Consider the following 24,821-nt stretch of genomic DNA (forward strand, 5'->3'; position numbering starts at 1 on the left):
ACCTCCACAGCAGCTGCTGGGACTGTCAGGTGTAAAAGACGATTAGTCTTCTTCAGTTGCAGAGTAGCAGGAACTGGGGAAGGGCATGCTGAGGAGCCTCACTAACATCAGGGACCTTTGGAAGTGATGGAGAGGACTTTTTCAAGTAGAGGTATCTATGCTAGAGGGGAGAAGTATGTTGGAGGAACTCACTCCCACTGTGTCTCCGGGGTGGAATACTGGACAGGCAGGGTGCTTCCTATTTATGGAAAGCTTTGCTTCTTTTTGCTGGTCTTCTGTGGATTAAAGGACTTTGCCTCAGCATCTGTGCTGAGCCCCTGCTGTCTAGGCTGCTTTCCCCACGCAATAAGGCTCTGCCAGGGACAGCCTTGCCATCAAATTTAAAAGCTGTGAAGCAATTTCGTTGGAATGCCAGAATATGAAGGTTTTACTTCTGCTGAAGCTGCCCTCTATATCTGCTCACTGTGTGGCTTTATTTCTAATAACTGCATCAGTCTAGAGAGCAATTGCCATGAAATAACACCTGTAGCCTCTTACTTAGCAGCTGTGTCAAAGCCAGTATAGTCTAAGAAGTGGCACTGCCTGGAGACTTCGAGAGCAGCCAGGACATCACTCAAAGGCTGAATTCCCATTGATTTCAGCAGGGTCAGCATGGGATCCATTACTGTTTGCTCAGTGGAGCCAATGACTATGTTTTCTGTACTGAATTTATTGTACTGATCCAATAAATATTTTCTGCCACTTGTAATAATACTTAAAGGCTTGAGTGGAACTGTTACTTCTAATGCGCTATGCGTGCTGGTAGGTTCCACAGTCACATGTGTTTGCAGGACCAGGCTCTTGGTGTGTTTAGCAGGCTCTAATTAAGTCTGACCTGTTCCTTCTATTTTAAGATTTCTGTTGTCTTTCCAATAGTCTCTCTGCTTTGATATTTCACTTCAAAAAACCCAAACCCTGAGAGATAAAGGGTGAGCTCCCCCTGCTGACCTTGGTGGTGTAGCTCACAAAGATGAGAGGGTACGGCATGAATACAAATTAATGCATAATTAAAAGATAAAGGCAAATGTATTCTGACTTTATAGCTTATTTTAACCATGAAAACAACACTGACCACTGTGTACTAATTGGAGGGTAGTGGCTTTCATAATGAGAGAGACTGAGCCACGTTAGCACAGAGCATTTCTGCAATAATGAATCTTTGTGCTTTAGCAGAATCACTGTTTTTTTCATATGAAATCGTACAGCCTGTTTTTCTCCTGGAGCAAGAGAGTCTTTTCCTTGTATTGTAGAAGTTTTAAGGATGTTTAAGTTATGCTCTGTTACGACATTTGGAAATGGAGAGTTGTAGGAGCTCCTTCATATTCATTAACAGTGTGGAAGAAGCAGAGTTGTGAATTTATATGCTTCCCCGCCTGCAGCAATAGCAACCTTTGAATCTTCAAAATAGTAACACAGGCCATTATATGCCTTCAAAAACCCATCTCTGTGCTTCCCTGGATCTTTAGGCATCTAATTACTGCAGTTGGTTGGAAAGCTTCTAGAAGCAGTGTTTATGTGAGCAGATAAAAGTTAAAAAGTTGATATGTTTCTGCATGAGTTCCTAGCAATTTTGATGAAAATTCCACGAACGCAGATGTGCCCAAAGCTTTAAAGAAATGTTCAAAAAGGGAAGTTGATTTTTCTGGTAGTTCAGACTGTGACAGGTTACCTGGACTGTGAAAGAATATGAAAATAATATAGTATAAAATTCAGTGGGTTTTTTCCAAAACAAAGCTTTCCAAAGCAGAATATTTATGGCCTTCTGTTTCACTGGAGATTTTTTTAGTTTGCTTTTATAGTTTGATTCAGAGCCTCCAAACAAATATATTTCTCACAAAACCAGTGCTGAGTTGTGACCATCTCTTTTCATTAACTTTAAAATGTAATTTGCAGTCCCATAGCTGAGAATAGTACTGTACCAGCTTTGCCCTGAAGATCCAGCATGGAATAGGAGATGGATATGTTGCAGTCATGTAAAAGGGGTTTATCTTTATTTGCCAGACACCGGTATTTGTTATATACACCGATACCTAAGACCGGGACAACTGCACTAGCACAGGAATTTCAGTAAGCACTGCAGAAAACCTCAAAGTCTTGATGAATCCATTTAGGCTGGTAGCTATAGATCTCAGACTTCACAGTATGCCATAACTGGAGATGATCTGATGAATTTATCCATTCTTTTAAGAAAACTTACTGACAAGAGCAGTACTTGTGGTAGCTCCAAGGAGAAGGACTGTCACGTAAATGTGAAGAGCTGAGCTCTCCTGGTGTAAAATACGCTATAGCTGTTTAATGAACTGAAGTCTGTTACTCTTAAAGGTACTTCAGAGTTTTCTAAGACTCAACTAGATTTTACTAAATACAGCCTGAAACCATAAATTAGTCTAATACACCATTAAAGATCCAAGGGTAGATAAAGTAAAAAGCTATTGCTCTTAGCAAAAATGCCAGGAACCAACTACACTCAATTAGGTAACCAGATTTGATTTCCTATAGTATTAAAATTGCTTAATTGCCTGTGAAAATTGCCTGATGCAGTATGGGTTAAATCTCCTTCTTGGAGCATTTGCAGGAAATGGGTTTGCTACAATTGTGTTTATTTGTGTCCAGAATGTCTGTTTGCAAATTGAGGGTTTGTTAGGGTGTTAAAACCAAATTTTTTAAAATGAAACTGAAGGTAAATTTGTAAAATTATCTCGTAAGAGAAGTAATGTCTGGCATCCTGAGCGAACTGAAAAAGTTCAAGGTTCATGTCTTCCCCTTCAGTGACTTGTAAAACACTTTTATTGTCATTGCTTGGGACTAAAGATGATGCGGTCCTGCCTCTGGACAGCCAGCACTGTGTTTTGAGAGTTTATTAGTTTATTCTTATCCAGGTGTTTTCTAGAAAGGAAAAATCTTAGCTGTCTGTTTTTACAGAGAAAGGATAAATGACCTAGTGGTTTCGGTGCTACTTAGAATTCTTGTTCTGCAGCCGATTTCTTCTGACCAGGGACAGGTCACTTGCCATTTGACTTCACTTTGCCCTGCAAAGTACAAATAATTCCAAGCTCATATGCTACGCCCTAACTCAGTTCTGGCCAAATGAACTTTGTTTGCTTGTGCTTTTTTAGTATTAGGATAAATAGTTTTTAAGTCAGCAAATTTTGACAGACCAGACTAGAGATTGACTCAGTGCTTTGTTAAACAAGAACTGATGCACGCCTGTGTGTCAAACAGTCTTCTGAGTGGCACAGAGAAGCTGCCTCTGTGCTGCTCATCAGGTGTCTTTAGCCAGAGAAGAAAATTCAACAGCTTCTTGCCACTCTCATGTTGTGATCTGATAGTTAAGTTATTTCTCCAGGTACGAGATTGTTTCTAATATGTGTCACCCTGCACAGTGATTCATATAATCCACAGCCCTTTTGCAGTGTTACTCCAAAGAGGGCGTCCTTTTGTGAAGCTGCAGCAGTAAATATGCAAGGACTTGAAACTATTCCTGGGTTAGCTCTTTGCCTCTGTCTCTTGCCTCACTACAATTGCAGTGCAGCTAAGTCTCCTTGCCAAGTGCTGCCCAAAAAAGTAGATGAGGAAATTTTCCCAACCATAGCAAGGGATAGAGAACATCGAGCACATTAATATCTTATGATAGAAGTAGACATCCAAATGAAATAGCTCTAATCAGCCATGTAAGTGCCTTTCAGTTTTACCATTTCCTGGAAAATGAAGTTACAGCAATAATGGGATGTCTTAGTGCAGGATGTCCTTAAAGTAGCCAGGAGATATTCCTTTGCTTATTTGCAATGGGTTATTTACGGACAGATTCTAGCCTTGGGTGCATACTGCTGCACAGCTTGAAATATCCATCGTGGCAGTTCTGCAAGCCTAGGCAAGCATGTTTCTTCTCAAGAGTGGTACTGGTAGCAGAGCGCACCATGCGTGCCAGGCTAGACTGCTCCTTGTACAAATTGTTGTCCAGTACCTTAATATGTCCATATTGATTGAGATTTGCCAGAGTAAACCTTGATTTTTCATTGTTTTCTGTCTGGACTGTGACACACTAATTTAGCTCACTGGCATTTCACAGGCTGCAAGCCAAAATATATTATGGTAATAAGAAGACATATCCACAGCATTTGAGACACTCCAGCGTCCCCTCTTTATATTATGCCCCTTCTGTAAACCTCTCAGAGTACTTGGAAAATTCAAATTATCATTTAGATAAGGGGAGTGAAAGGTGAGATATATTAGCACGGTTGCAGAAAAATACCAAGAAAGCTGATGCATTTCCCAACAGTGTGCCAAACCTGTTGATAAGGGGTAATCCTGGTGATAAGGGGTAGCCCAAAGAAAAGACCGGCACCACAGTCCTCTGCAGTTAGGAGACTCTGATTTGTGTCTTCACAGGGAAAAAGAGCAACAGAGAATTTATTCTTCAAACGCAGTTCTTAACAAGAATAAAACAGTAGCACAATCCTAAGATTCTTGAAGCCAGTGGCCACCTTTCCATTGACTTGATGGATGTTGGAACAGATTCAGATGTCTGCAAGGTAGCAATGATGTGTTTTAGTAATCTCAGGGGAAGACGCACTGGCTCATGCCAAGCCTGCAAATCTCAGCATTTCCTTCTCTTCTTCCCTTTTTTATGGAGTGTAATAACATGCAAATCTTCCCCATGGGATGACGAGATCCAAGCTGTCATGCCAGCTCGCATGCCAAGCATACCTCTCCCACAGGGAGCACTGGTTGCTGCACACTCAGACATCTTCCCACCAAAAAGTCACCTTTGCAGAAGGAGATAGTCCTAGATGAACCTACACCCAAGCCTGTCAGTGCCAATGGAAACTTGGTCTGTGACTTCAATAAAAGCAATATTTGGCTTTGTTTGCCATTTAAAGTTATGCAGCTAGGTAAACAAATTGGATTAAATGCCTGGTGATGTTCTGGAAATGGATCAAATGTTTGATTAGCTTCTGTGGTTCTGGATCAGGACTATGCCAGATAGCTCTAATGAAGAAGTGGTGAGGGCTGCCCCAAGTAGGTTAGGTACAAAGGAGACAATGCTTTTCTCCCCAGTGTTTTTACTGAATAAAGTATAGGCTTGAATTTAAATGGCCAAAGGCTATCGTGAAGGGGTCTGCTTTGATGAACAAGGAAAAGGAAAGAATGTGATCAGGACTAATCTTAGGTAAGAACTGAACAGCAAAGAGGGGACACATAACATGTTGCAGCTAAACTCTAGATTTGAGACCCTGGAGATCTGGGAGCTATTTGTGACTCTGGCTCTAACAGACCAGCCTTGCTGGCATTTTGAAAGGAGGTAAAGCAGAAAGGTTTCTGACTCCCCTTGTTTTGGGCAGTTAAAACCTTCTTTGAAGAGCTATAGCATTTGTGACTTTTCCCCACCAAAGAAAAATGTTGGGGGAGGTGATAACTTCTCACCTAACAGGCTTAAATGAAGATTGACTGCTTAGAGGTCTTTAGCTAGAAGCACTGTTGTTAGTACAACTGAATTAGGAAAGTAATGCTTGAAATTATGGCTGCAGATATTGTTGGGAATTTTTAGAATTGTGTAAACATGTCTCCTTCATTACACTCATCTACATCCATTACTGTGTAGTACTTGGCATTTATTTTCTTTTTTGCTGGAGATAACTCAATGAGTAGGTGCTCCATATCATACATGTAAAGACTCTCACAGTGGGTGCTGGCACAAGGCAGTTTCATGAGTAATAAACTTTGGTTATTAATGTCAAAAGGTACAAACAGTAAATTGAAGTCTCCTCTGTAAAAGGACTAGAGAATAACCTCAGTCAAGCACAGGCTGACACAATGATAAAACCAAGAGAAAGAAAAGGATCATGGCTGGGTGGAAAATATGAGAGTCACAGGCAGAGCAAGATGCCCTCTTTAGGCAAAGACGTTTAACATCTTGCCTCTATCAGCCAGTAAAATATTTTTTTGGATTGTTATTCCCAGGTGAGCTCCTCTTTGGGAAGTGACCAACTTCTCCAGCAAAGTGAAAAGTGCATAGAAGTGTGCAATTAATAGCTAATTTTTTTTTCTGTTCTGTGCCACTTGAGAATCTTACTTTGCTGCAGAAGATGGAAAAGGGAAGAAAAGTCCTGCTGGCTGTTGTCCATGTGACACTCCTGAGATATTAATGGCTGCTTCATTCACCATGCGCTGCCTCTGACACGTGCCTGTGTGTGGGAGACAGGGACAGCGCATTGATCCCCCCTATTAGGCTTCCTCCATCTGGTCACCTTTTCTGTTCTTTTAAGTACCCCTTTCCTTTGTAAGGGACTCCCCTCCATTACTGTAAGGTATTTTCACCCCTGCAGATGTTATTCCTCTATTTTAAAAACAATACAGAAGATCAGTTAACAGTATAAACCTGTGCAGTTCACACTTCCTTACATTACTGTGTTTCTTCTGGCTCACCTGCCTCATGAATGGGTCCCGGTGTGTAATGTCACAGCCAGTTCTTTTGCATTAGTGATGGGACAGAAGAGAGAAATACTGCTGGATAATTGCAGCTTCCAAGTAGGACAGTGTACAGCACATGCTGAGAAGGTTTCACACAGTTTAGGCCCAAGGCTGTAAACTGGTTATTCTAAAATAACCTGGCCTGACATTACTGCCTTCTGCAGCTCAACAGAATCAAGTGCGGTCATTGGTAATTAATGGGGAATGAGGCATTTGGTGATTTCAGTGTTTCTATATTTGTCTCAGGTTTTCAGATGAGAGAAGGACTGAGGGAAACACAGAAATTGATTTTTCGAGCTGTTAATGTGGTTGTTAACCAAAGCAAACACAGAAGCTGAAGATCTCCAGTTGCAGTGCATAGATATTTGCTTGACAAACACTGCATGCTCTGGGACAGAGCTCTTTTTGAAGGGGTGACTTTTAGGTATTGCCCCTTTTTCACTTAGGCCAGAGAAGATCAGAAGCAGCTCCATGGACAATAATGGGCAATAGGCACTGGCTCATGCCAAGCCTGCAAATCCAGTGTTTGACTGCAGAGGTTTGGGTTGGTCAGGGGTGGGTTTCTATCCCGCAGGACGGTTTGCCAAGCAATGTTCACCTTCCGTTTTCGTTGCAGTGGAGTGTATCTGTGCTGAGAGCCAGCATTAGTGTAAATGCATTTATTTAAGTGTCATGTGCTGAATATGTGCTGTGCAGAACTCTAAAGGCAGAGCTTTGTTACAGCTATTTAAACATATTCCAGAGCTAGCTTTCAAAGTTTTGTGCGTACATATTAGCTACAAACCTGTGCTTCTTCTTCCATTGTCCATGCAATTTCTGGGAAGATAAGCTTTCAGTCTGACCATTTGCTCTCATTTCTCTTTTCCAGGCTGTGAAGAGTTACTAAAAGATGTCCTGTCTCCTGAAAACTCTGGGCCTCGACACTACGAGCCACAGTATGTTGATTATTATTACCAGGTAAGAGAAGCACTAATTCTGTCTCATGTTAGTGTGCTGAGGAAGCCTCTGGAGTGATGTGTAGTCAGGTTGTTGTAAATGCTGCTGTTTTACTTGGCCTGTTGAGTCGTCCTTCGTAGGTTCATGACTGTTAGCAAGCCTTCCATACTGGTTTAAGCTGCATTTAACACAGGGTGGCTGTCAGCTGGTATGAGAGTATTTAAGATTTGGATAGCATCCCTCTTACAAGCCTCAGTATTTGCTTGGCTGTGAAGGGAGACATCGTGTACAAGCTCGCAGGCACCACACAAGTGGAAAACACTGATTTTTATCTAATTAAATCAGTCAAACTTTGTAGGTGAACAAATCCTCAGAGACCTTCTGCAGATAATAAACAGGGACTCAACAGCTGTCGGGAAGCAGAAACAATACACCTTTGGTAACCTTGATATTATTTTGGCTGGTGGGTATAGAATATTTTCAAACCATTAAAGGTCTTCATCTGTATCCTTAATTTGACAGTGTCTATACAGTCTAACAAGGTCTACTTGTTTCTCCTTCATTTTGCTTTGGTTTTAATCAGCTCCACCCATTTAAAGTCTTAAGATTAAAGGTACAGTTAGCATTGTACCTTCAGATAAGGATTGCATGTCAATGATGTTATGAGACTGCAAGTGATCCTGAAATCAGTAGGGAAAGCATTTTACCTTCCGAGGTGATGAAGTGTGAGAACAATTCTCACATACTGAGGAAAGACACGTGATAAGCATGCTGGTGTTACAACACTTCATGGTGTTACACAAAATGGTGTCCACTGTTCATACAGAAAGTGTAGAGACATTTCCTTTACCTCAGTGCAGATGTCTGTCACAAGATGGAAGAAGCCCTCCATGACTGCAAACAGGAGGGCAGAATTTGGTCATAAACTTTCTTAATAAGGAAGACTTGTCTGGATTTATTGGCTCTTTTTGCTTGGAGAAAACGACAGGCTGGTTTTAGTATCTGAGCTGTGGCAGGCTGACACCACCACCACTCTGCTTGTTTCTAAAATGCTATTTTTTTGTAACTGATGACACAGATACCCACCATGCTGTTGCTTGGTTACCTTAATAGATATCATAAACCAAGCTCCCTGTTTTGCAATAGATGATAGAGGCTATAAAATGGAAAGCAGGCTCTCTGGAAACACTAGATGTTCCCCTATTGCTATGCAGACATTGCAGGCTGGTTCTGACATTCTTTGAAGGCAGGCAGCATGGGCGTTGGGTCTTTATTCCTCAGGGATTTCACATCTGCCGTCACCCAAAAATGTGCTGTGGAGAGCGCGTGAGATGGCTGCAAACTGTACCACTCCTGCCACCTATCCACCAGGATGGCCTGAGGGTGGGAGCTGCAGTTGCTAATCCTGATAGCGGCCGATGACTTTCCTGTTTGAGTTCTAGATTTGTGCCTCTGGGAGAGAAAGGGGTCAGAGGTTGACCCTTCCTGTTCAGAAAGAGTTGATCTGGCAGTGCTGCGTTGGAAGCCTTGCTGATCACTCCTGGATAGGGCTGCTGATGTCCACCAGCCATCCTGTATGGTCCCTGCAATGGTCAGCACCATTGCAGTTGGGTCCAGCCACTGTGTTTGCCCACTTTAATTGGGCCAATGCAGTTTTTGTGCAGCCTCTGAGCAGAATCAGGTTCTTCCCCCCCTGCCCACAGGGCAGATCGGCTGTCGTGGTAAGGAGAGGACAGGAAACAGTGCACGTTGTTGTACACCCCATGCTTATCCCACAGCTCCTCTGCACAGCTGCCCTCCAGAGGGGATCGTTTCATCTACAATCTCCAGGTCTTTCAGATGCAGTTTAGAAACCGTTCGCTAGATGTCAGTTAAAGACTGGGAAATGTCTGTGAACAGGTTCTGTACTTGCTTTAAGGATCCTCTACTATAGCAGAAGGTTAGAGTTTTAAATCTGATGAAACACAGGAGAACGGAGGCCCAGGTGTATTTGAGGTTATCACCATTGATGAGATTTGTTCCCAAGGAAGCACATACTGAAACCATATGAGCTCTCCTTGCGTCTCCCAGACCATACTGAGTGTGAATTCCTGGTGATGTAGGCAAGTTTATGGGCAGCTCCCAATGGCGCAAATGGTAGTTGCCTGTCTAATCTGATTTTCATCCCAGTATACCCTTTGCATTGTCTGTCTAATTCTCAGGTGCAATCAAATTCTCAAGCAGCAGAAGGATACATCTGCTGTGATGGCCCGAATAGATATTTTAAAAGGGAATGCATCTCTCTTATTCCGCTGAAGGGGTTGTACTTAGACAGAGGCAGGTACTGAGCTGGTTCATTGTTATGCTGTCTCTGTATTCACTATGTGATTTAAGAGGAAAAGGAGATCTGTCCTTGGCACATGTTATTTCCCCTGCCCCCAGCTTTCACTTTTGCTTCCCCTCTCATGCGCCCACTCCCTGTATTGTAGCTTTCCGGAGCCCTGAGGCAGAAACCTAAAGAGGTGAAGGTAATGCCAAAAAGTGGGATGAAGTGTAAGGAGCCACAATAAGGTGCTGAACTCATCCAGCTGTTTATGTATCTCGAGTCAAATGGGGAAGAAGAAATTGCCAAGCCTCCAGCCTTTAATTGCAACCAACTGGAGGCAATGAATTTAAATTGATACATAAAATCCCCTGATACCAGGAGCTTGGGATATTTCATTTGACATTTTCTAATGGTCTGCTTTCACTTTTTTTTTTTCTTCCTTCAGTGTAAACAAGCATGAAAGCTGACAAGCTTTTAATGTATCAAAACTTTGTCCAAAAAGGAAAAAAAAATACTATTGTATATGCAATTTAAAATGCAAAGACCATTCCATGGAAGGTTTCTAATGGTCTATAATGAAAAGCTGTGTCAGTGATATTTCGGGTGAACTGAGAGCTCTTCCTTTGAGCTCAAGTCTGTTTAGGTGTGACATGCAGAAAGCAAAGAGCATCGCACTGTTACTACAGGACTCTCAGATCAGTGGGAAATCTCCCACTGACTTCCATCAGCATTGACTCATGCTGCAGAGAGTATGTTAGCACATGCAGAGAAAGCTGGTCCAAAGAAACTTAGGAGGATGGGGTTGCAGTTAGGTGTTAGCAGTTGTAGAGCCTCTCAGCTCCGGGACCTACAAATAAACCTTTCCCCTCTGTGTATGAATTCAGAGTCTGTTGATTAGGTTAAGGTCTGTATTGTGCTCCATTTGAGGCACTGCTTCAGTCAAGTGCTCTTTATTAGTATAATTTCTGTCTCTTAGACCCTTTAGAGAGATAATAGAAACACTCAGAATTTGCCAGAAGCCAATTTATAGATCCTGAATGCCTTTCACGGTGTTTGCTGCTGTGGCCTCAACTCTTGTTTTGGCCCCAGTTTGAAGGGAGACAAAAGTCTCCCTAGTCCAGCGTGCAGGATTTGCTTTGTGGCAAGCATCTGGTAGCACTTCAGAGCCCTTGCATAGCCTTTTGGAGATGGTACCCAACAGAAAGTCCACAGCTGAAGTATGTGTATGAAAACCCAGACCCAGATTCAGCCAGCTCAAACTAAGCGAAGGGCCTGTGTCTAGTATTTCCGAATGGCTGGCTATGGGCCTTCCCGGGCACCTAGCCAGCAGGAGCGCTAGCCACAGGACTCAGAGGGAATTAGGCTGGCTGCATCTGCAGCTCCCTGGCTGAGATTTGCATTGCAGGCACTGAGCAGCAGTGACCTGGGTCTAGGTGCTCTTCTGTCTGAGCACCTAAGTTTGGGGAAATGGGAATCAGCAACAGGAGCTGGATTTTTCAGCTCTGCACCTGGCGCATTTTGGCTGTTCAGGTTTGAAGTGAGCCGGTATCTAGATCAGCGGATAGATGACAGAAGAGGAGGTTGAATGACAGATCTCAGAGCCTCTCGCCACCAATTAGCAGGGTACCTATTTGAGTAGCTGCTTATAGAATCATAGGGTTGGAAGGGACCTCTGGAGATTATCTCGTCCCAACCCTCTGCCAGAGCAGGGTCATCTTAGAGCAGGTTGCACAGGAATGTGTCCAGGCAGGTTTTGAATGTCTCCAGAGATGGAGACTCCACCACCTCTCTGGGCAGCCCGTTCCAGTGCTCATGAAGGGTCAGACTATGTATTTTTACATGTGAGTAATTGCCTTTTAATCTGAAATCAATGCCAAATGCTGTACATGCAAACCCAGTGGAAAAGCATATTGTAAGATACAATAATATCAGGGTCCTTGTTTTAATCAAGGATATTTGTTTCTTATTAATTATCAGTGTATCAAGATGCTGATTTCCCTTTTTTTTGCTGTTGTCACCTATAAATAAGAGAGTGAATCTGCCTCTTAACAAGGTACAGGATGATTGCTGCATGTCAAAGAATGAGCTGCCGTTTCAGTCCTGTGTGTGTTCGCCTGCCTGCCAAGTGATTAATTACACTGTATGAACACCAGAAAAATTGTTGAAACATGACAAATAAATTGTGTTTGCCTCTGGGATGGAGCTGAGACTACTAACTGGTCTGCTGCTTTGAAAATATTTTCACTAGCAATTAGGAGTCCCCCACTGGCTTCTGAAAAAAGTTTTTTCCCCACTAGCTGCTTGAGGATATCTGCTAACACCTGTGGCAGAACACAGGAGGCCTTTTGGCGCTGGGAAAAGACTGTGATCCAAATGGGTTTTTCATTAGGCTGTGGAAGAACATAGTAGTCTGAGACACAGCTGGACTGAGGAAAGGTGAAGGGCCATTTGCATAGGTCTCCTTTGTCAGCCTGCAATTGCAGTTATTATCTCAGGTTGTGCTGTTTCTTGCTATTTATTGAAAAGCAAAGCCCAGGAAAGCATTGAATATTTTATTGAACTCAAACTTGCAGTTCCTTTTTCTTGTTGTTCCCACGTTAAATAAACCTCTCCTTTTTTTCCGCTGAGGGCATCCCTTTCACCGGTTGCAGTAATGCTAGTTTCCTAGTGAACAAATCCCTCTGGGTCACTTCAGCAGAGAGGAGCAAGCAAAGACATGACATCTTACCTGAGCTCAAGAAACATCTGCCCTATCACTTCTAGTTTCCCAGAAGCCTGTTCTGCCCAGTTTGGGGTGGTGTCCACCACTAAGACATCGACAGTCACGTAATACTACTAACCTGATACCACGAGTTAATGCAGATCTTTACTTAAGCAAGCACCACGCATCCTTCAGAGCTTGACTGCTGATGTATTTTTATCTTTGGTGCAGACCTAGCAGGGCTGAGCCCCTAACAAAGTGTCTTCCCCCATAGCTTGCTCTGGGTCTGTGTAACCTTGCTGTACTGAGCTCACTCTTCCTTCTGGAAGCTGAAGCAAAGTTTGCGTGAAGGATGTCAGATCCAGTGGGGAAACTGTGGAGGGTCTGTAACCAGAATTTTTTGTATTTTTCACCTCATATATGCTGTGTTTTGAAGCAGTGGCTCCACCTTGACCATCAAGTCACCAGTGCTCTTGGGCAAAATGATTGACCTCATTTGTCAGGAGAGTTTTCTCAGTATTACTTTTCCTAACATTAAACCCAGGTGTTGCCTAACTGGTAACGCAAACTACATCTTTCCTCCTGCCTTCTGTGGTAGCATTGGCAGAGACACTCCTATCTTAGCAGAGGCAAAGCAGCTGAGGTGTTATTAAGTTGGAAATACTTTTCCAACCAAAGCAAAGAGAAAAAAACAGCCTACATGCTAAGGAGAAGCAATATTAAACACCACAAATTACAGCTTTCTTTTTTCTGTTTCTTATCAGCCTCCAGTTTTCTCCACCACCCACACTCTCTGTAATTCTTGGCTCCCATTGTTTTTTCAGCTTTGCAGATGCTCAGTGTCTGCCTCGCGTGTGAAGACTTCCCTCCCTGTGCTTGAGACTCTTGGGGTGTTTGTGCTACACAACCATCAGCACAGTGCATGTTTGCAAATTGTTTCCCTTACCGAGCTGCTGGTGGGCTCTTCTGTCCTGCTGTCGCCGTGGGACCTGTGCTGTGATTACGAGCAGCTCATCCTGATATCTTTCCTCGGGAAGCTGGGAGAGAGGCTGCATCTTCATTCCCATAGTAGTCAAAACCTGGGACACGCATGACCCCCAGTACTTCAACTGGAGAGTGTTCTGGCTTGCGCCTCTCCCTCAGGTTTGCCAAGGGAAACAGAAGGTTCCCTGGACTCCCTGGTCTAGTCTAGAAGTCTGTTTTATATTTGGTGCTCCTAAATCTGCCAGATTCTCTTTCCTCTCAGCTTTTGCTGCATCCGCTGGGAAATGAGTACGCTCAACATCTCTAGGGATCTCCTTTTGGGAGGCCCAGCCTAGGGCTTGATCCCAGCCCCTGCTGAAATCAGCAGAAAGAATTCTCAGACCCTGGCAGGAGTTAGGTCAGCACCCTGGCTTCTTCCTGAGGTAGCTGTTGCCTGAATCCCTTGCTGGAGAGGCAGGGAAGAAAAACTTGATAAAGTTTGATAAAGCACAGCCATGCAGTCACAGAGAGAAAAAAGTTCATGTTCCTACGCAGGACTAGGCAGGATTATACACAGGCAACACACTGTCTACACCAGTGAGAAGTTTATTGTAACCTCTAAGGGCAACACTCTCAGCAATTCGTTTTTTCCTATTTTTTTTTTTCAAGCATCAGAAAGCAACATTAACTACAACTGCTGAGAAATCCCCAGTGAACGGTTACCAAGAGCAATGAAGAGCACAGCGTGCCCCCATTTGGGAGTAATTTACGTGGAAATTGCCTGCTTTCACTTGGCAATATTCTAAATTATATTTTTTTATGTTTGAGCATACATGCAAAAATAAATGTCCTTGGTACAAAACACCTGCATAAAAATAATCTACCTCTCTGGCTGCTCGAGCTGATTACAAAATGCTGCCCTGAAGACCGGCTGTACAGAGAATGAACAGTTTTGCACTCGGGGCAAGGTAGGCATCTTCCAACAAAATAAATGCTGATTCCTCCAAAAGCAGCCATAAAAGAGATTGAGGATTATTTTCTTTTTCAAAACCAGTTTGAATTCTTGATTTGGTGGAACGTCATACACTGACATTTTTAAAGTGGAAATTACTTTTTTCCTGACTTATTTTTGCTTGGTTGTTCTATAAAACACATAGAATACAAAAGAAGTGAAACACTCTGGCCTAGTCAAAAAATATTTCTTCCCTTTCTCAAAATGTGTTTTGGATTTTCATTTGAGAAAAATCTGAGGTTTTGACCTTCTCAGCCTGAGCTGGGCCAAGAAAATATTTTGAAATCTAAGAGCTCCCAGGCTGGGGGAAATGTTTTCCCACCCAGTTCGTGCCACAACACCCCAGTAGATGGGCTTTGCTCCTTCCAAATGCAGTCCCACTGTCTGAGGCCAGCAGGAGACTGCCCAGGGCTGGGGGGTGACCTGATAGAGATGTTGCTTGAGTTTCCGTAGCCCTCAGAAGAGAGTATTGCAGTGCAGTAGCATTTATTCAGATAGTGCCATCTTTTGGGGGTTGGGAAGCTGGGCTGAATTTGTGTATGTCAGTGTTTTTGCCCAAATTCTGCCAGTTAGCTGGTTTATATTTTAAGCACCTGCTCTTGCAGGTGAACCACTGGCCTCCTGTAATGGAAGCTTAAATCAACAGGGGACCAAACATTATTCACTTCCCACAGGCACTTGTCTGGATCAAAATTTACCATTTCTTAGGGATATTTGGCTGGGTTGTTCGAAACAGGTGTAAGTGTGACTGCCCGGTTCAGCCATCCTTGCTGTCATTTGGCGATGGAGATGAAGTTCCAACCGTCCTGTCCTTCTAGGCATCTGTAGGAAAGTCGCCTTGTGCACTTGTATTTGCTGTTATCTATGACTCTGTTTTGAGTATTTATTTCTGTTCTGTGGCCCAGGTAGGGTTTTGTATAGCATTCAGAAACTTTACCATTTGAAAGCCTGTCACTCATCCCTGTGACAGAACCTCTGTTTAATAGGCATTTTCTGTCTCATCCCTATTCTTTCTTTCTGAGGCATTATCTTCAAGCTTTTAATCTGCTGGTTTTCTGACTAAGCACAGTTTTGGGGGTGGTTTTTCTGGAATTGTCGGTTGCCATGGCAAAATATTCCTCCCATCCTTGTATCTCCATGGATAAACCAGTTTAAGCTGTGGCTCTGTCTTTGGGTAGAGGCTTTGAAATGACTGAAAGCTAAAAGTTGGTCTTTTTCTATCAAGGAAGTCACACCGCTATTGATTTAAGCCTTCAGGTAAGTATGGCTTTGTGGTTTAGTCCTTTTTTGCATTTTGTTTGCTGTACTGAAAATCTGTCCACTTTAATTTGTCGTGTGTCTTGAATACAGCATTATTACCAACCTAAGCAAAAGAAATATTATGACCGCACTCACTGTGTCCTCTTCTCACATGAAAGAAATACAGCTGCTTGGTCAGAGGGTGGTGAATAAGTCTGGACTCCGATATACGGTCTTTGGGGAATCTACAATAAAAGTAGCCACGTAAGAGGCAGTGCATGTAGCGTTTCGTGGGTTTCTTGACGCTTTTGTGAGAAGATGAGATGTCTTTGTCCTCCAGTTCGTAAACTTGAAACTTTTTCTTTCTTTGTTTGTTTTTAATTTTTTATTTCCTATTGTGCTTCTCATCTTTTCTCCTCACTGCTCGGGGAAATTTATGCTGCGTTTATGGAAGATTTTGGGACATAGTGTGTTCTTCTTGGGATATTTTCAGTAGTAAGGCTGCGAAATTGAAATATAGGAAATTTTTTTTGGAGTAAAAAAGTGTTGATTTAACTAGGTTTATCCTTTTTTGTTTGTTTGTTTTGTTTCATCAGAAGAAAGTTCCGTGAAGACCTGTAAAAGCTGGTTGATAAAGCCAAGATTCCAGGTTATTATGAAACTGTAGAGAGAAAGTCAACCACAAAGAGATGTCCTAGCTAAACAAAACCAGCGAAATCCCTCATTGCACAAGCAAACGAAAAGGATTTGACTGCTTCTTTTCTACTTTCTAGCCTCTCTGATCAAACTGAGAGCAGTGTATTTTCTTTGGAGGCAGCTTCTCTCAATTTTCAAAACAAGAGCTGCACATACTGCTAGGAATTTTCCCACTTACATGAAAAATACCCTCCATAGGTGACGTCTTACAGGAATAATTTCTGTCATGCAGCTGCTGCTATCCTGCCCACAGTATTTTAGGGTTCAAATATGTGATTTCAGGAGCCTCAAGCGTTGCCACCACAATGACCCATGCAGCCCATGAAATTGCCCGGTACTTTTCCTAGTTATGAAAGCTTTAGGATACCTTTCCCACTTCCTTACTCTTGCATTTCACACACAGACCTTGCAATTCCCACAGTCCCTGCAAAACTGCGTGGAATTTGGCCTACCCATTCGAGTGTCTTCCCCCACCAGGTTTGCCCAGCAGCGCTGAGAGCTGCCTCCCACCGTGGGAGACGACCGCAGCAAGGAGCCGCACGGGGGGGACTGCAGCACTGTCCTCTGTTGGAGTCTACAGAACTGTTTAAAATTAAACCATCGTACTCAGCTGGGCCCACAGAGCTAAAAATTAGATCTTGATTATCTTGTCTATTTTTAGAAGCTGGAGAAGAATCAAAACGTGATTTATTTATTTTTTTTACATGCTGCAGTGGAGAAAGTCTGTGCGGAGGCAGGCTTTTCCAGTCCTGTCACACATCTGGGCTGCAATAAGCAATTTGTAACTGATCGGGAAGAAAAAGTAGGCCAGCCTACAAAAGAGTATCTAGGAATTACTCCTGAGGGATTTGTGCTACACTGCCTCCAGCAGCTGAAATAACAGCATGAAATTGCGATTAAAAATTAAAAAGAGATATGGGCTATTTGACCTTCTTTTAATCAGGGACACAGAGGCCCTGTCTAGAATAAGGATGCGGAGAAATGCAGCTTCTGTTGAGCAACTGCATGCCAAGAAGAGGCTGCTGAAGCCCATCCCAAGCTGCGTGGAACAGAGAGGTCATTTCTTTCCATTCGACATGGTCCCTGCAGAGCCTGGACCAGTTCTGGAGCTTTGTGTCCACTGGTGGGACAGTGCCAGCAGGTACGGGGACTGCCGCCTGCCAGGCAGGACTTAGAGTGAAACAGTCCTTGCTCCAAGAGCTACGGTCTAAACAGATGAGAAATAGGAAAGAAACTGACAACTGTTACATTTTCTAAGTTTACAGAAATCCAGGCAAGATTAATTAGGCCCCTGAGAGGCCTTATTAATTAGGAATTTTGCTATTTGGCTCACCTTTTTACCCAGACTGTTATTGTGATTACGCAGTTGACTGTAGTATCAGTTGGCCATGAGATAGAGTAGCCTGTTTAGGCGGATATGTACGCTGGTTCTTAGCTTTGTTTTGGTACTTGGCATTATGATAAGTTACCAGCAAGGTTAAGTTGGAATAATAATGTAACCATGGCAATGTTGATACAGCATTGACGCAAATGGTGATGAGCTTTTTGGGCTGATGGTGCAAAACTGGCAGCCTGGTCGCAAGCCGCCATGACTAGGAAGTGTTTGGAAAGGGAACACATAAAGTAGACGTAGTAAGGTAAAAAAGGCATATCAAAAAGGGTTATTCCTTGGAGCTTTTCCCAGCCTGTGTAAATAGGACTGTGATAACAATTTGGCTTTGCAAGAGACTTTGGTTTGTTCTTAGCTGTGGAGCCTGAAAGTCTACAAGGAGACATCCCTAGTGTGAATCCTGTTCATTTGTTGCCTTTCTACATAAGTCTCTGGTCACTCGGCATGTTGTTTGGGGCAAAGGCTTTCTCAGTGTGTGTTTGCACAGCACCATGTAGAGCCAAAGCAGGATAATGAGGCGAGAAAGTTTGCAGGCTCTGCACTCTTTCCCAGATACACCCCAAATACATAGATCTGGTGTAAATATATTGTAGAGCTTTGTCCAGCCGTTCTTACAGAATAATGCAATACTTAGATAAAATTTTGCCCATGGTAGTAATTTATCCATAACATCTCATTTAAAATGGAGGGAATTTTTCAACTTATACATGCTGAATATGCTACTACCTTCTTCCAGCAGCACAGGGGACATGTTTGGATTGTTGTGGTCACAGACAGAGCAATAAACAGAACCTCCAGTATTGTTATATATTCTCCACAAGAAGTTTCCTATAGCCATAACTGTTCTGCATTTATTACTGGCATATGTATGTTGAAAAAATTACTGCTGTCTGTTACTCCAAGGAGTTTTTGATTACTGTGTCCTTGAAGGCTAATGTCATTGAGGAAGATTTGTTGGGGTAACCAGGGCACGTGTCTTTTATCAGGAGATGGACCATATGGTTACAATGCCCTAAGGCACACTCATGGAAAAATCTAGAGCATGGAAGATGGGAACCTGTCCAGAACGGGGAGGGGTGTTTAGGAACCACTAAGAACTGTTGGTCAGATTCTTAGATGGTGAAAATCAACCTAAGAGCGTGAAAGAAGCAAGCCTATGTTCCTGCTGAGGTTTTTTTCCCCCGCCATGTAAGCTTTTAATACTGTTACAGTAGTAACTTTTTTCATATATATGCCTCCTTTCAACTCTTACAGCTTCACCTTCACCAGGGTCCTCTTCTGTCTTTCAGAGTTTCAGAACTTAAAATGGTTTGTCATACCTAGATCTTTAAAAAGAGCTCTCTGCCACAAATCTCTACATTTTAGACTAGTGTATTTCTTGGGATCTTGGTTCTACTGGCTTCTTGTTGCACATCTCAGAATAGGCCAATTTCATCAGCTTTTTTTCCTGTAGGAATTTCTGCTGTTTGGCCTGCTGGCTTAAAATTGTGGCAGTGTTTTCTACTGAATTTTCTCTCAGTGCCTTGTACAAGAGAGCTCACATCACGAGTGATCTGAGACTGAAGGAAGAACTGATGTCCAGCTTTCCCTTCATCCATTCACAGTGCAGAATAACCTCTGAGCAGAGTGTGTGTGCAAAACCGAGCTGTGCGCACTGAGGAGTTGGGTGTGCAGGGACAACTTATCTGAAATGTATATGTAGAAGGATTGCCGTAAAAAATGATGGAAAAAGGGAGCAGGAAGTGAATTCTCAAAAACCAGAGGAAAGTAAATCTAAGGCCACAAAAAGGAAGTAAAAGGTTGGGAGATTAAAGGAGAACCAATTGGGAGAAGTCTGAACAGTGATTAGAATAACTTGTCTTCTTCACCCACTACTTTTGGAGAATTGGATGTTCTGCAAATGTTTATCTAGTATCCTCCAGTTATCCCAAAGGACTGCATGCACCGTACAGCGTCTAGGCCAAATCTGGAAATCCTAATTGAATTATAAGTATTTACTGGGGTTAAATTTCCATCAGTAAACTTGTAGGAGAAATTTGGTCTGATAAATATGGAGCTGGTGGCTAAAATGAAAAATAAGTGGTCCTTATTTTTCTGGCGTTTTGTTGTTGTTTTGGTTTGTTTTTTCAATCCGTGCATGATAACAAAATAGAAACTGAGATGGTCAGAGATAATTTGCATCCTTTTTGTGATCAGCTTATCAGCAACAACCCAGAAATGTTAAATCCTGAGAATGCTGAGTCCCCTGTTCTGGAGTCTCTAGGCCCTATCCAAGTGACATCAATCCTGCCTATAAAATAATGCAACTCTTTTGTGGGAGTGTGGGACGAGGCCTTTCCTGCCCGTGTGTCTGTGGAGTTGTATACGTGTTTTCAGAGCTCTGGATCCATGCATTTTCTACCTGCATGCTGTAGCTTTGGGTTTTTTTATCTCCGGAGTGCAGAGTGTGTCTATTGAAGAAAAGGCCCTGAGGATCTGGTTGGTATTCTCCCTCCCTTTTCAGCAGCACATTTGCTACATGCGTATGTGCTGCAAAAACCTGGGGCTCTAGACTGGTAACCAATGGACCCTCCAGCAGCATGGGATTTAGGCTTTAAGAGTTTGTGACATTCGTAGCTTAAACCAACAGTCTTTGCTTTGTTAAATTCTTGGCTTTTTAAATGAGCGGGCACAGATGTTTCCAAGGAAAGATTCGTGAGTTGCTATTAACCCTGTAGAAAAGTGAGGAGGGAGACCTAAATAATAAATGAAGTCAGTATTTCACTGCGTCTCTGAGATCTGATTTTTGTGGAAATGAGTAATGCACAGTATTTTGTGAAACTAATAGATAAATATTGCATTTCATAAATATTTGTTTGCCTCTGAACAACCATCCCTTTATGAATGACTCTTTGCAGGGTTTATCTAGCTGCAGGAGTGCCACAGGTTCCTCATCTGGGAATCTGTCAGTTAAGAGAAAGAGTAAATCACTGGTTTTCTGTTTCTGCCTTATTTTGAAACTTCACTTAAAAATTTTCTGTTTGTCTCACTGCCAAGCCGATGGCGAGATATTACAGGAGAATTATAAAAGGAAGTTTTTTGCAGTAATTCAGAGTTTTCACCTGTTGCCTAGTATGATTCCTTGCCTATAAAGAAACTTTGAGTAAGACTTCTCAGATTACTGCACCATGACAAAACTTTGCAATCAGGCAACATCCTGTGTCATGTCGTGGTACTCGAATCAAAGGGGAAAGAGTTTGTACTCAGATACGGCAGAAGATGCCCTGCCAAGAGTGACTGATATCCTGCTAGTCTACACAGAAAAGTTTCAGCAGTGAAATGTCCTGAATAACACTGACCCATGTGCTTCATGAAGCAAAATCCTAGGGCTGGGGAAAGCCCTGGAGCACTTTCTCTGCAGTTATTGAAGATTACTATTTTTTCCCAGTGAAAAAAACTGTCAGAAGTTTCCTGACTTAGAGCCAGGGCATTACGTGCTGTGCTGCTGAGTGACATGCTTTTCCTCCAGCTTGTATGCAGTCTCATTACATCAAAAACCTTTACAGGAAGAGACAGTCTCTCTTGATTGTATTTGTATACCGCTCGTCATGTGGGGCTCTTCCTTTGCCTTTCCCCTGGGAGGACAGGACCACTTCATTTTGGAAGGAAGAGATGGGAAAGGGAAGAAACCAGCACTATTAGGAATATATCAATATTTACTGTACCAAATGTTCATATTTTTTGACTTGGATACTTGCATTCTGTATAGACTCGCCTTTATGTGCAATGTCTTCTTTCTTATGAGGGAACCAATACTCGGGAGAGGAAGGACCCTTCTGAATCGTCTCCCAGGAGCTCACACTGCGTTAGGAAATCCTGCCCTCTCTGCTCTGGGCTCATCTCTGTTAGCACAGCTCCCTGGGACTGGCTTGTGCAGGTCCACTTGGGGAGGCACAACATCCTTTCCCCAGCACCCGCTTTCCAGTAGGCTGGGGCTGGCTTCGCACTCCTGCTGCTTCCACAAGAGCCAGTGGGTAACAAGAACCACATGGACCACACGCGTTTCTGTTTCCTGAGGTAATTCACCATCTGTAACTGCTTCTTAGATTACGTGGGGTCCCAAAGCTTCCCACAAGCTGATAACTCCTCACTGTCTCACAGCACCTCTTTTCTCATGGCACCTAAACACTTCCATATTGAACATGATTAATTAGAAGGGAGAGGTGAGTGTCAAGGGTTGGGATCAGTCTTTAAGAGTAGTTCAGTATTTTGACCAGATTATGGAAATAGAATATGAAAGGTAACTGGAGATAGTTTACTCCCTGCTGAAATGGTAGAGAAAGCCACATCACATTTAGTGCTCTTTGCAGGACACAGGGCACTGCCGGCCCCTAGCTGGGCTCGTCCTGAGTCATGGAGTGTCTTGGTTTTGCATGGATGTTTCCAGCCTGCGCTGCTAGTTTCCATGCAGCTGCTCCAGGGGAATCTTCTTCGTTGGCTTCGTTTCCTTCTAATACTGTATATTCAGAAGTGTCTGTACAGCACCAGGGCCATTGACAATACTGCTGATTACTTCACATCACTGTTTAATTAGGATGAAAGACAGGGGATGAGCAGTTGGAGATTTTACACTTGGGAAAGAAATTGATTTATGGAACAATCAGTCTGTTGGCTCTGGCAGGCTTTTCTTTAAAAGGCAAGAAAAGTATTCTTGTCACTTTTGGGTTGATCTAAATCAAGGAGCTCGTGCAAAATTATTCTTCTCAGCCTGTGATTGCAGATACCTAACAATAGGGCAGAAACTGATCCTCTGTTAAATTCTGCGTGGTACCTCGGGAGTGAGGTAGGGAGCCCAGGCCCTCTGTGAGCCTGGAGTTCACAATGCCTTGGTGGGACTCCATTGAAAGGCCTTGCCTGGGCTGTACCTTTTCAGTCAGAGGACTGTTCTTGCCATAGCAAGGAATTTCTATTCTTTTGCCAGTGTAGAATTGCCTGGGAATTATAACTGATCTTATTTTAAAGGCAGCTATGGTATGTATGTACGTGCTGTGCTCCCCCATTACTTGTATAAAAGTGAAAATTGCCCAAAAGCAGTAGAACATCAATGTGATGGTGCCTCAGAAAGGTCTTGGTAGTGCTAATATTGTCACAACTTTGCCCACACTCGTGAGCTTTGTTGGACAGCTGTATGTTTCTCCTAAAGCTGGGAGTTTTCCCTGCGGCATTCTGAAAAAATGTGATGGGAATTGAAAAAGGTATCTTGCCTCCCACAACAAATCTGCACCTGCTGTTCCCGGCTCCACGTCTAGGGCCCACCATCATCCAGTCTAGCATCATCACACCCAGCTTTTGCCAGGCTGCCAACAGCCCATATGCAAGGGGTGGCCTCTGCTGTCTGAGACAAAATGTCTTTCAGATCTTCCTCACAGTTAAGCTGAACCAGAAGTTATGTTTTTCCTGGTATGTCTGCATTTGTCAAGGAAACTTCTCTATGGTTATATTTATACTCTTATCCATGAAGGGACTGTAACAGAAACAAAAGACTGTTTGCTGTGACTCTCTGAGACGGCTGCATCACTCATTGCTCTGGAATTCCTGTGGGGAACTATAGGTTCGGCTCAACTATAGCTGAGTTGCCTTCTCTTCCAATTTCTGTAGCTAGAAAGGGATGTATTTCTGTGACCAGGATGGAGAGATTGATACAAATACTTGGCTGGTGAACATTTGTCAAATGAGAAAAACGAACTCTAACTTCCCTGTTAATGAAAGGTGTACTTTGAGGGACTCTACAATGCTAAACACAGGACCAGGAGAGAAAACAGATGAATTCATTTTCCTATTGCTACAAACCTCCTGTGATTTTTGGGCAGGGCAGCTGAACCATGCCGTGTCGTCCTCCCTATCAGTTAAATAAGGATAAAACTATTAGTTCTGGCTATTTGGATGGCAAGCTGGCAGAGCACATTCCCCTGACTGTATGTGCCAGCTGTGCTGAGCAGAATAGCCCCCTCCTCTTATCTGTTGACCGGCTCCAGGGAACGGTCTGTGTATTAACACATTGTGCCCCATAGCCTGAGAACAGCAGCCACATCCCTCAGCAAACAACTCCAAAAGGGCTTGACAGTTAAATAATTCCCTCTGCTGCCTTGCTTTTAAGAAATGAAGTGAAACTTAAATGGGAGTTCTGCAAAGTTTGATAGCCCTTCCACTCCGCTGGCATCATTCACGGTGGGTGTTCAAGCTTCCAGCCTAATGGGGATTTGTGAGAAGGCATCAACTCAGAAAAAGTGTCAACAGCATCACAGGTCAGACAAGGACATATTATTATGCACCTTTGAAAACACAGCCAGACTTCACATCTCAGCCCAGCATGCAGCAATCATTAGTCACCCTGCATAATCCTCTTGACCTATTTTTTTTTTCCTTTCACAGTGGTCACATTTGAAAATATTGTCTAGAGCCAGTTGGGCTCACACAAAGTTGTTAATTGGGAGCTGTCTGGCCTAAGGGGTAACGCAGAGGCAAAGTTCAACACAGTGTGCTCAGCGCCTGGGCTGCAATGTTGAGCATTCCCAGGGAGGTGATGGCCAGGAGGCCTTGTACCACTAGTATGCCCAGGGAAGTGATTCCTGTTGCTTCCATAGCTGCTGGGGACCTGGGCACTTTGGTTTATCTGGAATTAGGATTTTACAGGATCTGGCCTGGCAGAAGGATTTGAATGTGAGAAGCACTAATGGCATTTACATATGGGAGGAGGAAAACTCTAGGTGGAACAATGGATCAGCCCACGAGAGACTGCCCACACATCTCCATCCCAGAGAGCTGGGTGAGCATGGCCTTTGTCATTAGGGAATTTTTAAAGAGATTGCCACCCTGGTTGCTTCCCCCTAAGGTTGGTGCAAAAGATGTGCAAAGCAGCACAGTTCAGGCTCTGTGCACTGAGGCTGTCACTCACTGTCATCTTACAGTAGGCTGCTCCCAGTTATCCTGGAGGAACCAAGTGTAGGGTGGCCCTACACAGGTGGTGAGATGTGGAAATGATCTGCAAACTTGGTACAGAGGCTCGTTACTTCTGAGAGATTTATTCTGC

At 43.2% G+C, this 24,821-nt stretch overlaps 1 protein-coding gene across 3 annotated transcripts in view; it reads left to right on the forward strand.

Moving 5' to 3' along the window:
- RAB11FIP4 (RAB11 family interacting protein 4) overlaps positions 1–24,821 on the forward strand; it is a 126,116-nt gene that overhangs the window by 46,953 nt on the left and 54,342 nt on the right. For 2 of the 3 annotated variants that reach the window (XM_074607425.1, XM_074607426.1), the window contains exon 3: positions 7,379–7,467. In XM_074607425.1, coding sequence (XP_074463526.1) covers positions 7,379–7,467 — 89 coding nt within the window. Of the gene's footprint in view, positions 1–7,378; positions 7,468–15,556; positions 15,685–24,821 lie in introns of those variants that run through there. The other variant, XM_074607431.1, reaches the window with a different exon arrangement.

Source organism: Larus michahellis, chromosome 14 (assembly GCF_964199755.1).
Source record: "Larus michahellis chromosome 14, bLarMic1.1, whole genome shotgun sequence".
Lineage (NCBI taxonomy): Eukaryota > Metazoa > Chordata > Aves > Charadriiformes > Laridae > Larus > Larus michahellis.